General features: G+C 40.0%; 1 protein-coding gene across 5 annotated transcripts in view; it reads right to left on the bottom strand.

Annotated features, from left to right (window-relative positions):
- Nucleotides 1-13,907, bottom strand: part of AGPAT4 (1-acylglycerol-3-phosphate O-acyltransferase 4) — a 131,576-nt gene that overhangs the window by 10,059 nt on the left and 107,610 nt on the right. For 4 of the 5 annotated variants that reach the window (XR_007773833.1, XR_007773834.1, XM_050949148.1 and 1 more), the window contains exons 6-8: nt 13,431-13,533; nt 10,769-10,844; nt 2,168-2,366 (exon numbers count right to left, since the gene is read on the bottom strand). Coding sequence is in view for 3 of the 5 variants with exons in the window: in XM_050949148.1 (XP_050805105.1) it covers nt 2,168-2,366; nt 10,769-10,844; nt 13,431-13,533 (378 nt within the window). In the remaining 2 variants the exon portion in view is untranslated. The remainder of the gene's footprint in view (nt 1-2,167; nt 2,367-10,768; nt 10,845-13,430; nt 13,534-13,907) is intronic. The other variant, XM_050949151.1, reaches the window with a different exon arrangement.

The raw sequence follows: 13,907 nt of genomic DNA, 5'->3' as shown, positions 1-13,907 counted from the left end.
GCCTTTCTAATTTGCCATGAAAGTTTAAGTTATCTCAGAAGGATGACAGAGGGGAAGTCTATGACTGGTTGGTCCCCAGGAAACCAATTAAAAACAAAAACCAAACAAACAAAAGATGAAAACCAGAGCAGCGTTAAGGAGGGAGCTGGGCTCAGATTGGTTGGCTATGGCCCCAGACCAGTTGAGCCATTTACAGTTCTATTAGGGACTTGCTCTCTGATTGGCAGGGTGCTGGCCAGTGAAACTATTCACAGGAATTGAAAAGCTCGTCAGTCTGAGCCAATTCTGTGATCTTTGCTCTATGCAATTGGTTTTAGTTCTAAGAAGAGAGTCTCAGTACAGATCCTATTTAGTAATATACAGTATTTAAAAATGTTAATTCCCCCCATATCAATTAATTCCTGGAGTTGCCCCAGCATAACTGCTGCTGTAAGCAACATGTCAGTACATTCTCGGTAGGTATATGGAAGTTCCATATTTTTTTTACAATACATCCGTAAGTCATATAGCTAACATAACTGATATGCAATAGCATTTGAACAACCGAAGCTGCTTCATCAAGATTTCCACTTGGTCTAGTCCTGAATAGTATAAAAAAAAGTGAACACACACAGAAATCAGGGAGTTGAAGAAGGGCAACTTTTTCAAAGCCGTGTGGCTAAGTTGCATGCACAAAACATGCAGCTACACATGCAGAAAGTGAAACTACACACACATTTCATTCTGTCACAAAATTAATTGCTTCTGCAGACTCTAGAAGGCTTTTAATTTACTGACAATACTAGGGGCTCATTCTGCCCTCAGTTACACTCGTGACACCACCACCTTTTGAGCAGCTGACTGAACATGGATGTCTTTCTACAAGAGAAGCCCTAGCTCCACCAGGTTATTGGATTAGATGCAGGAACCACAGTGTGTCATGCAAAAGGCAGACTGGATGGCCATAGTGGGCCGTTCTGGCATTAAAAGTCCATGTATCTATAAACATGTTGCATTTCTTTGGACCTGATGTAAAACTCAAAGACCAGGAGAAGGAATTTGCAACAGTTAGTGTCACTGGATGCATTACTCAACAGAATGAATGAGCATTAAATTCCTCTCCTGGGCTTTCATGATGTCCCCAAGCCCATACTCTGCAACAGGGGTTGGCAACCTTTCAGAAGTGGTGTGCCCAGTCTTTGTTTATTCACTCTGATTTAAGGTTTTGCGTGCCAGTCACACATTAACATTTTCAGAAGGTCTTTTTCTATACGTCTATAATATATAACTAAACTATTGTTGTATGCAAAGTAAATAAGGTTTTTAAAATGTTTAAGGAGCTTCATTTAAAATTAAATTAAAATGCAGAGCCCCCCGGACCAGTGGCCAGGACCCGGGCAGTGTGAGTGCCACTGAAAATCAGCTCACGTGCCACTTTCGGCACGCATGCCAGAGGTTGCCTACCCCTGGTCAATAGGAACACTCATTTGTGCATGACAGGGCTCTGTGGCATGGATATCAAGCAAGACTAAAGAATGACATTTTCAGATGGTGTTTTTCAACCTCACAGCCACCAACAAAATCTTTAGCCACAAAAATGAGGGTCTGGGGTGGAGCAAGAAGGAACACGCTCTGAGTGCTGATTATCAATATATCCCATTGATTGTTCAGTGCCCAGTAGGGCCAATCAAACTGGTTTAAATGAAAAAGCAATTCAATCATTTTCCCAAACTCTGGAGTTTTGCACAAGTATGAACAACAACATTTCTTCAGGATTTTGCTGAGAAATTTTCAGCTCAATTTTGCAGATTCCAGAAGGCCAGACAGTTCAGGCAACTTGGGGAGATTCACTCATTATTATTTTAAGGTACAGTGCAGCTGTGCTCACATCCACTAACCCAAACCCCCTGTTCTCACATGCACTGGAACAGCATTGCCTCTGGACTGGTCTGTCTACAGCCCAAATTTTGAATCTACACCCACATTCACTAGCAACTGAATTGTGGGTGTAAGTCTGGAGACCTGCACCCTAATTACCTGATTGTAAGTGCAAATATGCACAAGGAAATTACATCTTATTTGCATCTGGAAATTCATTAGGCAAGTGCAAATAGTACCTGCCAAAAAAATGAAAGTACCTTTGCCCTTTTAAAGAGCTATTCCTATAAGCGATCTTCTAACAACTTACCCACAATGATGACAAAAGCAAAACTAGCCAGCGTCAGTGATGATCCACTGCTGACCATCTTGATAAGCAGCTGGAATAAAGGATATAGCAGCAATAAGGCCCAGAAAAGCCAGTTCAAAAGAGTCCATGGCCGCCGAGGAGGCACTATGGGAGTAGCAGGATAGGCTCCTGTTCTGTAGTATTCTTCTTGAAAGGCATCCTGGTTAGAACAAAGAAACGTAACATTTGAATCCCTGTTGGATAATAGGAGCAGCCTTCTAGAATTCTGATATTTCTCTTGCTGTACAGTAGTTATTCTAAAGGAAGATCAAACATTAAGTGATGGCTGGACATCTTGTGCTTTTTAGTGAATGAAAGCTCATTCTCCTGAGTACACACTGATTAGCATTCCCTTCCCTTCCTTTGCTCCATTCCCGCAAGTCTGCAGTTTTAACGAGGATCCAGTCTGACCGACACTCAAAGAGGAATGTCATGTGCACAATTGTGTGTACATTCTTACACCCATAGGTATAGGACTGCTGTACCTACAGGCAGCAGTGACAGCCATCAGACAAATACCCTTGGTACATCACAGAAATGTCTAGGAATGCTCTCATCCCCAAATCCTATGTTTTCTAATGTTTTCTGCAACATGCATCTAAATAGTTTCCACATTCCAGCTGAGAGTTCAGGGTAGTACCAGATGGCCTCTTACTCCAAAGAATGTTATTCCTCAACACCCACCTTTTTGGCAGTAGACTGATGTTGCATGTGTAATCCAGATTCACAGAGCATGGGTCTTTATCCTCCCTCTAGAGCAGTGGTGGGTAACCTGCAGCCCGCGAGGGTAATCCGCTGGTGGGCTGCAAGACAGTTTGTTTACATGGCACGGCTGCCTGCAGCTCCAGTGGCCATGGTTTGCCATTCCTGGACAATAGGAGCAACGGGAAGCAGCGCGGGATGAAGAAACACCACTTCCCGCAGCTCCCATTGGCCGGAAATGGCGAACCGCGGCCACTGGGAGCTGCAGGTGGCCATGCCTGTGGATGGTCAACATAAACAAACTGGTGGTCTGCTAGTGGATTACCCTGATGGGCCGCATGCGGCTTGCAGGTTGCCCACCACTGCTTTAGAGGCTTGTCCACATAAGAGGTTTGACTCTCATCTGGTTTTCAACTAGAGGACTTTTTCCTGTTACCTTAAGTAGGAGAGGGTTGTGCTTGTAGCACTGAAGGTCTTAATTCCAATGCCATCCCCTACATCATATAACAGAGAGAAGCATGCGGCCCTTAGCTACTTGTTCAGTTCAAGCTTGCTACTTTACCCATTCCCATTGAAATCAATGGAAAAAACCCTCCAACTGGCTTTGGGATGGAGCATCCAGCCCTTGCAGCAATGTTTACCAGGAAAAAAGAAATCCGCTGAAGCGGATGGATTTACACCAGTTTGAAGAACATTGTAAGAGAAGTCAGAATGAGGCCTTATCTCCCTGTCCATCAAGTTACATTGCCAGCTTTGAGACAGAATTCATTAATAACTCTTCAGCAGCCAGCATTGCCCCAAACAGCTTAGGAAAGGTCATGTAATTTCTGCTCTTTTACATGTACTTAAACTGTAATTTACACTAGCAATTCTTTAACCAATAATAATTTGAGCAATTACAGGCTACTGCTGTTTTATCCAACTCCAAGTGAACATACAATTTTCAAAAGATTATATAATTATTAAAATGTTATTCTCTCTTTTTAAGAGAGATAAGAGAAGTATTGCACTCTTTCTCTTGCTTGTGAACTAGAATGTACGGAAATCATTATCAATTAACTGTCTTGGGCAAATTACCCAAATTAAAAAATTTTCCTTTAAGTGCCTTGAGGGTCTGGCTTATGAGCAGGTTAACCTAAAGCCACTCATCATTCGTATATTAGGTCATGTCACACATATAGTTATGTTTCTAAATACCAGCATTAGTCAGGAATTCTTAATTTTCCCTTGCTGTTAAGATATCACCACTAGGGGGATTCTGCACTACCTTTCTGCACTATGGCCAAAAGGGCTAGCATGATCCCTCAATGCCGAAACGGGAATCTCTAGTAGAAGTAGGGAAGTTGTATTACCTGTTTGGCATTGGTGCAACTGCTACTGAAATACTGTCCCCCATTCTGGCATCCCTTACTGGTCTCTTTCTGTCAGCTACCAGCAAAATCCACATGCCTACTTATGTCCTTTTAAACTGTGTGGATTTAATTCTACATGGATGGACTCAATTGATTTCAACAGAGTCACTCCTGATTTATACCAGTGAGAGAAGGAATGGGCTCAGGGGATCTAAAAATATCAAAAATATTTAACTTGCTCCTTTTATTACCCCAAAATGTATTTTCCACTTTGACCTTCAGATGCTGGTGTCATTAATACAATATAGTGTATTTAACACAAGTAACTTTACCCGATGAAAAGTCAAACTGAAAGAACTGAAATTTAATTTTAATAATCACAATTTTGTGTACAATGAAATTATGAACCCGACCCCCCTCAAAAGAGCTGAATACCCTCAATTTCAACTGAAATCAATGACTCAAGGGTGTTCAGTAATTCCCAGGAGACACTCAGCAGGATCAACTACTAAATCTTGAATTACGTGAGTTTTGTTGCTCTATCTGCTTTCAATTTATTTCCAGTTGCTAAAGTGCTTTAGGTTATTGTTTTTACATCAGAACAGAAATGCCTACTAATGTTTGTCCTAAAGCCTATGACAACTGCCTCCTGAATAATGAATGGGACAGATGTATATATAGAGTCACCAAATTTGGGCTGTTGCGACCTTCAAATCCCCCCTTGGTCTGAAAGTTCCAAAGTCTGAATCCTCTTTGGGTTAGTCAGAAATAAAAATTGGAGGAAAAAAAACATATCCAAATCTTTTTATACATATATAAAGACTCAGATATGGTTTTTTTCCTCCAATTTTTATTTCTGACTAACCCAAAGAGGATTCAGACTTTGGAACTTTCAGACCAAGGGGGGATTTGAAGGTCGCAACAGCCCAAATCTGGTGACTTTCTGAAAGATGTATCTGCTTAAGAGAGGTCCAGGATTAGGGGCTCCAAGTATCCCCTCATATGAAGAAACCCACAAGAGGGGAAAATATGCTGTAAATATAATATTTGTATGTTACTTATAGTGTTCTCCTGTGGATTACCCCACTCTCCTGTAGATGCACGTTGCTAACTCCACCATTAATCTATATTCTTGCCAAATTGTATTTTGGGAGCACGTTCATGAAGAACTGGGGCAAGACCAATAAATTCAACATCCACCTGTGTCTATGCCACATGCACTCCGGTGTTCAGAGGCTGCAAGGCCGTTGCATTAATTCTCTGTGCCACCTAGTCCATTAGCAAAATGTGCCATATCCATGAAAGACACAAAATTTTGCTACTCCAGAAGAACCAACTCTACAAACTTGATTAACAGATTGCTCCACTATGCAAATGTGTCCCATGGACTGAATTACTGTCTCCATCTCCTAGTTATGTACATAGTTCAATTAGAAAGTTGAAGTTGGAAAAATCAAATGTTTTACTAGAGCTCAATAATATGAACATATTTTCTTCTGACCTACACTCAACACCCCATTTGTTCAGAAAATTGGGCTGCCACAGATGCCACCTATTTGTTTAACCCCTCAGTTAATTTACCCAGGAAATAGGAAAGCAAAATCAATCAATCACTCTTGTAGAACAGAATGTGCCCCATTCATCAGGGAATGGCATCCACAGGAGCATATGGGGAAGGAGCAAAAGAAGGTCAGAACAATAAAAGGCCATTTTGAAGCACACTCCTTTGTTTTGGTGGAGGAAAGGTTCTCAGGTTTCAGTGTTTGTTGTGAGTTAAAATTATCTTTGGGCTCACTGAAAGTGGATTGTTTGCTGTGGAAAAGAAACGTTTTGCTGATTGTCATGTTGCCAACTCACAGCATCCAAAAAGCAAGAGTCAGCACCCAAAATTGTGGTTTAAAAAATAGTTTATGTTGGGGTTCCTTTGGTCTACATCCGGTGTTGGAGCTGTGACCCTAACAGCATCCCAATGCTCACTGGTATGGGTAGTGACTTTCAGCTGGCCAGACCAGTTGAATGTACCCACACCTCACTAAGGTCATAACCCATATTGAAAAGATAGTGTAAAATATTAATAGAAAGTTAATAACATACTGATCAATAATAGTGTGTATTGGTGTATGTGTGGAGGACAAATTCAACATAATTTCCCAGACATTTGTAATGTTATCAGTGTTTCTGCTAGGAATAAGTGGTATTTGTTTCCATTACAAGGGCCATTTATCTGCAAAGGCTGTGTGTGTTAGGTTTGCTATAATGGCTAAAACAGGAAATTAACCAAACTGAAATGGAAAGCACCCCCGTATTTACACTCTACACACTACAGTAATAATCTTTGTGCAAAATATGCTTTTAGAGGTATCATTTGAAAACTAATATCTTGATCGCCAATATCGTCAGGAAAAATGTATGAAGCAATATTATACATAAAATTATGGAATTCCTTCTATATGATATAGTTAGCACATGTTCAAACTCGCATTGCCCTGAGTAGGCAAAAGTTGTTAAACAGATCTATTCTAAACAAAGGAGTGTGTGTTTACCTGAATTTACATACAAGTAGTAAACAGGGTCTTTGAGTCAGAAAGGGGGGAAATAACAGACCACAAGGCAAGTCTGCATTTCAGCATACACAGGGGTGAAGAAAGAGCCTGGAGCCACCTTCACCACTAAACTCCAGGTCACCTTCTTAACTTTTTTAAGAAATTTTGTTTAGAGGGATATGTCCCAGAAAAATCTACTTCAAAGGGTGACTGGACTGTAAAAGTGAGGGCAAAACCACCAAGGCATCTCGCCATAGAATCATAGACATGTAGGACTGGAAGGGACCTTGAGAGGTCATCTAGTCCAGTCCCCTGCACTCCAGGCAGGACTAAGTAATAACTAGACCATTTCTGACCAGTGTTTGTCTAACCTGTTCTTAAAAACCGCCATCTCTCTCTTTCACCTCAGACTACAAAGCAGGGGTAGGCAACCTATGGCACGCGTGCCGAAGGCGGCACGTGAGCTGATTTTCAGTGGCACTCACGCTGCCCAGGTCCTGGCCACCAGTCCGGAGGGTTCTGCATTTTAATTTAAATTTTAAGTGAAGCTTCTTAAACAATTTAAAAAACCTTATTTACTTTACATACAACAATAGTTTAGTTTATATATTATAGACTTATAGAAGGAGACCTTCCAAAAACGTAAATGTATTACTGGCACGCAAAACCTTAAATTACAGTGAATAAATGAAGACTCAGCACACCACTGCTGAAAGGTTGCCGACCCCTGCTATAAAGGAACCAGCTTTTTGACAATGGGGGAAATCCTGACCTGAGAATTTGGTCATCACTGGTGCTGGGAACATATGGTAAAGATTTTACCTTGATCCAAGTCTAGCTTGTTAAGTTTTAGCCAAATATAAAAATTTTTATATTTATTTCTCCTGTAACTATTTCTGACTTTAATGCCTTATATTTGTACTGACTTAAAACCTCTCTCTGTAGTTAAATAAACTTTTTTAAAATTAAAATTAATCCAGTGGTGTGTTTAAGCTTAACTGTCCGGTAACTCCAGTTAAAATAGCAAACTGGGCAGCGACAACAGACCTTTAGTATCTGGAGAGGGCTAGGCAATGCAGAACACACATTTGAGGCAAAATCTAGGACTGGGAGTGTGTTGGGGCCACTCTGCAAGTAGTATCCCAGGTTGGTAGTAGCCAGAGTGTGACTGGAGTGTTGCTGACAGGCTGCTGAGGTCAGAGCTGCAGCTCCACACAGACCTCAAGGTGTGACCTGCATTGCTGGAAGTTGATTTGTGAGCAGCCTAGGTTGGGAGCAACAGCAGCAATGCATTGTGAGGCACCCAAGGTTGCAGGGCAGACAGTGATAACCCCTCACTGGTCTGGATTGTATCCCAGAATGCAACAAATGGCATCTCTGATTAGAAAATGCATAATTGAAACTTGACAAGAAGGTGATAATGCAGTAGAACCTCCTTGTCTAAGGAAACAGGATCATGTCCACCAGTTTCCATTAACTACACTGAAAATTCCCTCATTTATTCAAACCCATTAATCCAAACAACACAGAGGACATTTATAGATATTGTATGGATTTAAGCCTGGATCCTGCAAGGCAAATATTACTCTGTCCTCAATTTCATGTTTTACTTTAAAATCACTTGGATGGTGCAGGATCAAGACCTAGTTCCACTAAGATCACTGGCACTATGCAAGTCAAAATGGGGAGTTTTTTCCATTGACTTGCACGGAAGCAAGATCAACCCCTTACGCAGGTGTTTAAATCAAATCCTCTGCTTGGATGCTTTGCTGGATCAGTACTAGAGCACTCAGCTCTTTGTAGGACTGAGTCTTTAACATTTAAACAATAGTTCTGGCATGCCCCAGGTACACTGTGACAGGCCAAAGAAATGCATTGCCTCAAGAGCAATAAACCATACAGTAGTATGTCCAGTAACACAGGATACACAACAGGAAGTAAACTCAGCAGCTAACAGATGCCCACCTTGGAGTGCCTCACCTCATTTTAAAAACATATCCCACTCATATATCAGCCAACCTATAAGTACATATCTTGCCGTGCATTATTGCCCTTTTAAATATATCATTTGTTAAGTTTTCAAAAATAAATAATCTGAAAATATTAACCTGCAAAAGAAATTGCATCTTCAAATATTCCTAATGTGGTTCTGTTACTTATTATCCAACTTAAAATATATATTTTCTAAAAAATTGTGGTAAAAAATTAGAGTGCATTATGGTTTTCCCTCCAGTTTCCTGAAGAAGCAATCAAGAGTTCCTTTATCTCAAAAAAACTCTGCCTCCAGCCCAGGAAGAACATGGATTTGAGTAAGAGCCTGATTCTGCTCTCACATACACTAGTGAGAGTCAGGAATAACTGCAGTGAAATCAGTGGAGTTTCACTGGAGTAAAGAGGCATGCGAACAGGGTCAGACTTCCTTTGTCTGAGCGGAATCCTTAAAAAGATTAAGAATTGGCTGCACAGAGCTGCAGTTTTCCTTCCTATACTTAATGGAATATTAGGATATATAACTAACTGGGTGTAGCCCAATGTATATTTGATAGAAGAAATTATACTGTATACCCAGCCCATTTGTGAACCTAGTACAGGATATTTTTAGACTGTTTCCTGGCATTGCCTGAACATTAGCCTGTAATAAAGAGATCAATAAGATATTTGATAAGTAATACAAAGGCTGTGATGGGGAGAAAGAAGTAGGGGAGGAACTGGAAAGCAATAATCACCATTTGGTTCAGTTCAAGCGTTCTATTGTCAATTGACTAGATATTGTCTTGGGGACAGAAATTCAGGGAAGAAGCCACATGGCAGAGAGTAGTAACAAGTGGCACATTAGTGACCCATGAAAGCACCATGTGTTTTCACTTTATACCTTCCACAAGATCATAATGCAGAAGGTGACTTCATATCCTTATTGTAGAAATATACCATTTATGTCCCCCCAAACCATGCCTCAGTACCATGACTTTGGAGCTGGGGGTGGGGGCAGGGGCGAGACCAAAGACAAAGCTGACAGAACTATGTCTGCAAGATCTTGAAAGTAATTCCTACTGTATGTCCATATTAATAAGCTGCTTAAAGGAGTTATGGATGAAGCCAAGAACAGGGCTAGAACTTAACCAGGTCAGGTAAGTAAAATCCTTACGCAAACAGTTTGAATACAGAAACACAGTAAGTGATATAGCAGGTGACTTAGAATTCCATGGATATGTTGTACATAGAACAGGTCTTGGCAGACCCCATAGCTATCCCTGGGTCTGAAAAGTCCTATATTATAATACATCAAAAGATGCCACTCATACATTTCCTAGCTAATCAAGCTAGATCCACATTCCTTGCACATACTGACTCCCATTGACTGAAATGGGAGTTTTGGGTGTGTAACTAATAGACTGCAAAACATTGCCTCCTATGTTTATAGACTAGGAAAAAACTCCTAAGCTGAGCAGTTCTGTCACTCTAAAGATGCCACACTCAATTAGCAGAAAGACACTGACATATCTATTTCTTTTTTAATCATTAAAGTGTCCTAAATTAAAATTTGTTTTTTAAAATGTATGTCTCCTATGCATCCTGGAGCAGAGATAGCTGCTCAGCCCATTCTGCTAAAATTATTTTTATGACTCTAAAAAAAAAAATTCCCAAATTCACGAGTGGGAATATTGAATCTTCCATTGCCGTGTACCCAGAGAAAATCAGTTATGAGGTTTTCTTGCATACAGCACTTTTAAATACCTTCTCCAAGATTCAGAGGCAGCTACTATTTTGTATTCCTCTGTTCTCTCATTGAAACTTTACTTATGTTCTTTTAATATAAAATAAAGGTGATCCTGATTGACTGACAGTATAAGACTGCTTTGTGTATGGAAAAACTGAACACCTGCCCTACTAAAAAGCCCTGCAGTATACATGATATTAATGTAAATTATTTATCACCATCTAGTGGTTCCAAACAATAAACCAACCTTTTCTTGATAGAGTTTGTGAAGCCACTTAGAACATTCCTGTTCGTCTTCTGGGACTTCCTCTAATGGAATCCGTCTGCAAATAGTAAAGAAGAGATAGCAAAGAAAGAGTACAACACTCTCATATTGTTTAACGTGGGGCTTAAAACTGCAATCTAATTAAAATACTACTCATTTACTTTACTAATTATTTTTTCCTTTTAGTTCTGCCTTTTGAGGTACAAATTCTGGACATAATGATGTGTAGTTTCAAGTATAAGAGCCATATATAAATCTTTAAAAATATCTGGAGCTAGAGATACACTGTAAAAATTGCAGCTAAATGAAGATCTCTTCCAGCTAATATGATGGTTTGCATTTTTGTATATTTCTAAATAAAAGTTTCAAATAGGTTAACTTCCTACCTCACAGATTACGTCATCCCCAAATTTTGTTTAAATAGCTGGATCACTCAAAAGGTAAAATTTGTTTCACTTTGCAATTAGGGTCAAATCACATTTAGTGCTTTTGGAACAGCTATTCCCAGCGCTTAAAATGTCTTTATAAAACATTTTATTGTAATTATAATTCACCAGTAAGAAAAGGAGATACCTATGAAAAACTACAACGATCTCTGGGAATGAAAATTACATTGGCCTTGGACAAGGACTTGACACTGTTCACTTCTAGAAAGTACCCAGAGCACCTGCTCACCTAAAGCACCAGTGAAAATTTTAAAATTGTATCTCTCATAAATCACCACCACCAGAAATGCATGTCCTGTGTGTTTGGAAAGCTGCAGTTTTTGGGGCTCTGTAATGGCATGAAGCAGCCACTCAAAGTTCCAAGCAATTCACAGGATACCAGAAAAAACAAACAAACATTCTGATTAATGTTAATTCCAGTCCCTCCAAAACTCCAATCCTCCCCTCTTGAGAACTGCTACATATAGAAACTAATACTTTTTTCACTACTGGCAAGCTGGAGTGCAGGCTTTCAGTGGAAAACATTCTTTTTCCTCTAGAAATCCATGAGACAGCAGATGTTAAAGTGATATGATAATTTAAGTAGAAACAAACAGATAGGTCATCAGAATCTTAAAAATGCAAATTGTTTCATGATCAGCAAGACCTTGAAACACTTTTCTGGGCAAATATGATGCTTCCAGGATCAAACTTATCAGTGTTGGTCCTGAAGCAGTGACTGGAAAAGAAAAAAAAGTTTGGTGCCCAATCCTGCGCTTACTTCAGGATCTACACAGGAAATTCAAAGGGGCGGAGGAACAGTGGACTAGTGAGGGCCATGTACAGCAAATCTATGTTCCCAGAGCCACCCTTCAGAATGATTCAGGGCTCGCAGAATGGAGAGAAAGGAGAAGGAAGGCACGCAGGGAGGCACATGTCCTACTTCAAAAGGACTGTTGAACACCTATGGTTAGAACGAGCTGTTAATTGAGAGCAGTATATGAGCTGGCCACCTGACCACATTCTTCAGGCAGCACACAGGGATTCTAAGGTGCGCTAATAGGTATGGTAGCAACCTCTCCCCTCCATCTCTCTCGAGAGCTTGTTGCTATCTTGATATTTTCCACTGGCAGTGTATGGATACTCAGGGGTGTGTATATATACACAATGGCTTCCTATTAGAGCTAGTTGAAAAATTCTGAAGGGGAAAAATTGTGCTACAAGTGCCATTAAAAACATGAAATGCATAGCAAGGTACCTATCACTTGATGTTCTGTGCTCATGAAAGTAAAACCCCAACATACAAACAAAGGAACATTAGCCAATTGAATTAACACAACAACATTTAAATTCACAAGGATTCCAGCTACAGATGGAAGTTTCAGATTGCAGCCAGGAACTCAGATTCTGCTACCTGGAAGCTGCATCTGAATCAGCACGTCTCCCTTTTGTGGGCAGTGCTGTAGGTTTCCCAGTACAGCAGGGATTACAGCATTATATTTCCACTTCTGGTAGACTTTCTAGCTTCAGTGGCCTGCCACCTAGATTCTGCTGGTGGAACCCAGACTGTGACTAAGGTCCTATATATTATCACACTTCTGCAGAGTGATAGCAGATTATGGGACCTTGCTGGTTGGTAGAGAAATCTAGGACATGGAGTCCAGGTATTTCTTAGTGCAACTTGTTTTATTTACACTATACGTACTAGTACCTACACAGATGTGGTCACACAAAACACAGGCCGACCCCCCTTTCAGGATCTCACCCAAAACAACAATGGCATGTCCACTGGTAGCAACTAACTAGACAATTCTTGGGGCAAGACAGATTAAGGCGATGGGCAAACTCTTCCACAGCTTACAAAGCTCCCGCAAAATGAAAGTGCATCACAAGATAAACAATCCAGCATTTTATCAAAGACTAAACAATGCTCTTGGGCTAAGGAAAAATTAACTTGTAAAACTATGTGCAACAGTGCACTCCAGAGACTCCTACCATATAGTGACCCCCACAATTTGAAAACAGAGAGCTATAAATGTTCACCTGAGCTCCTTTGAAGAAAGTTTTACACCAATTTGTTATCAATTACCTGCAAGAAAAATCATTTCCCTGCTTGTTAGTAAATATATATATATATAAATATATATATATATACACACACACACACACACACACACACACACACACACACAGAAAAACCATGAGCACAGATAACTTGCCTTACATATAAATCTGCATGGTATTTCTTCCCATTTAAAACTCCCAGCAAAGTTGGATTCTCATTATTTCTAAAATTGAGCGTAGAATCATACACAGCTGACACTACAAGGGGAAAAAAAGAAGCTGTTTTATTGTTTGTAAAATCAATTTTCAAATTAATAGGGTGGTCTTGGTTATATTTAAGGTGCATTTGAAATGACATTTCATGAGCAATTTCAATTTTCCATATTCATTCTCTCTCAGACAGTGGGTATATTTAAACATATAGCCTCCAGCAGCAGTTGACAATAGTTAAAGTTGTAAGCAATGTCAAGATGATGTGGACAATTCAAATACACATTAGTAGAAGCAGGGCATTTAAGCATGTTTTTCAAGACCAATACCAACAAAATTTACTTTTTAAAGTGTTATCTTTCTCCTATGATGAACAGGTGAGTGGGTGAGAGGGGAAAAGAGAAGAAACTAGAGGTGATTAA

This window comes from Gopherus flavomarginatus, chromosome 4 (genome assembly GCF_025201925.1).
Source record: "Gopherus flavomarginatus isolate rGopFla2 chromosome 4, rGopFla2.mat.asm, whole genome shotgun sequence".
Lineage (NCBI taxonomy): Eukaryota > Metazoa > Chordata > Testudines > Testudinidae > Gopherus > Gopherus flavomarginatus.
This window is presented reverse-complemented; position numbering and strand designations above follow the sequence as displayed.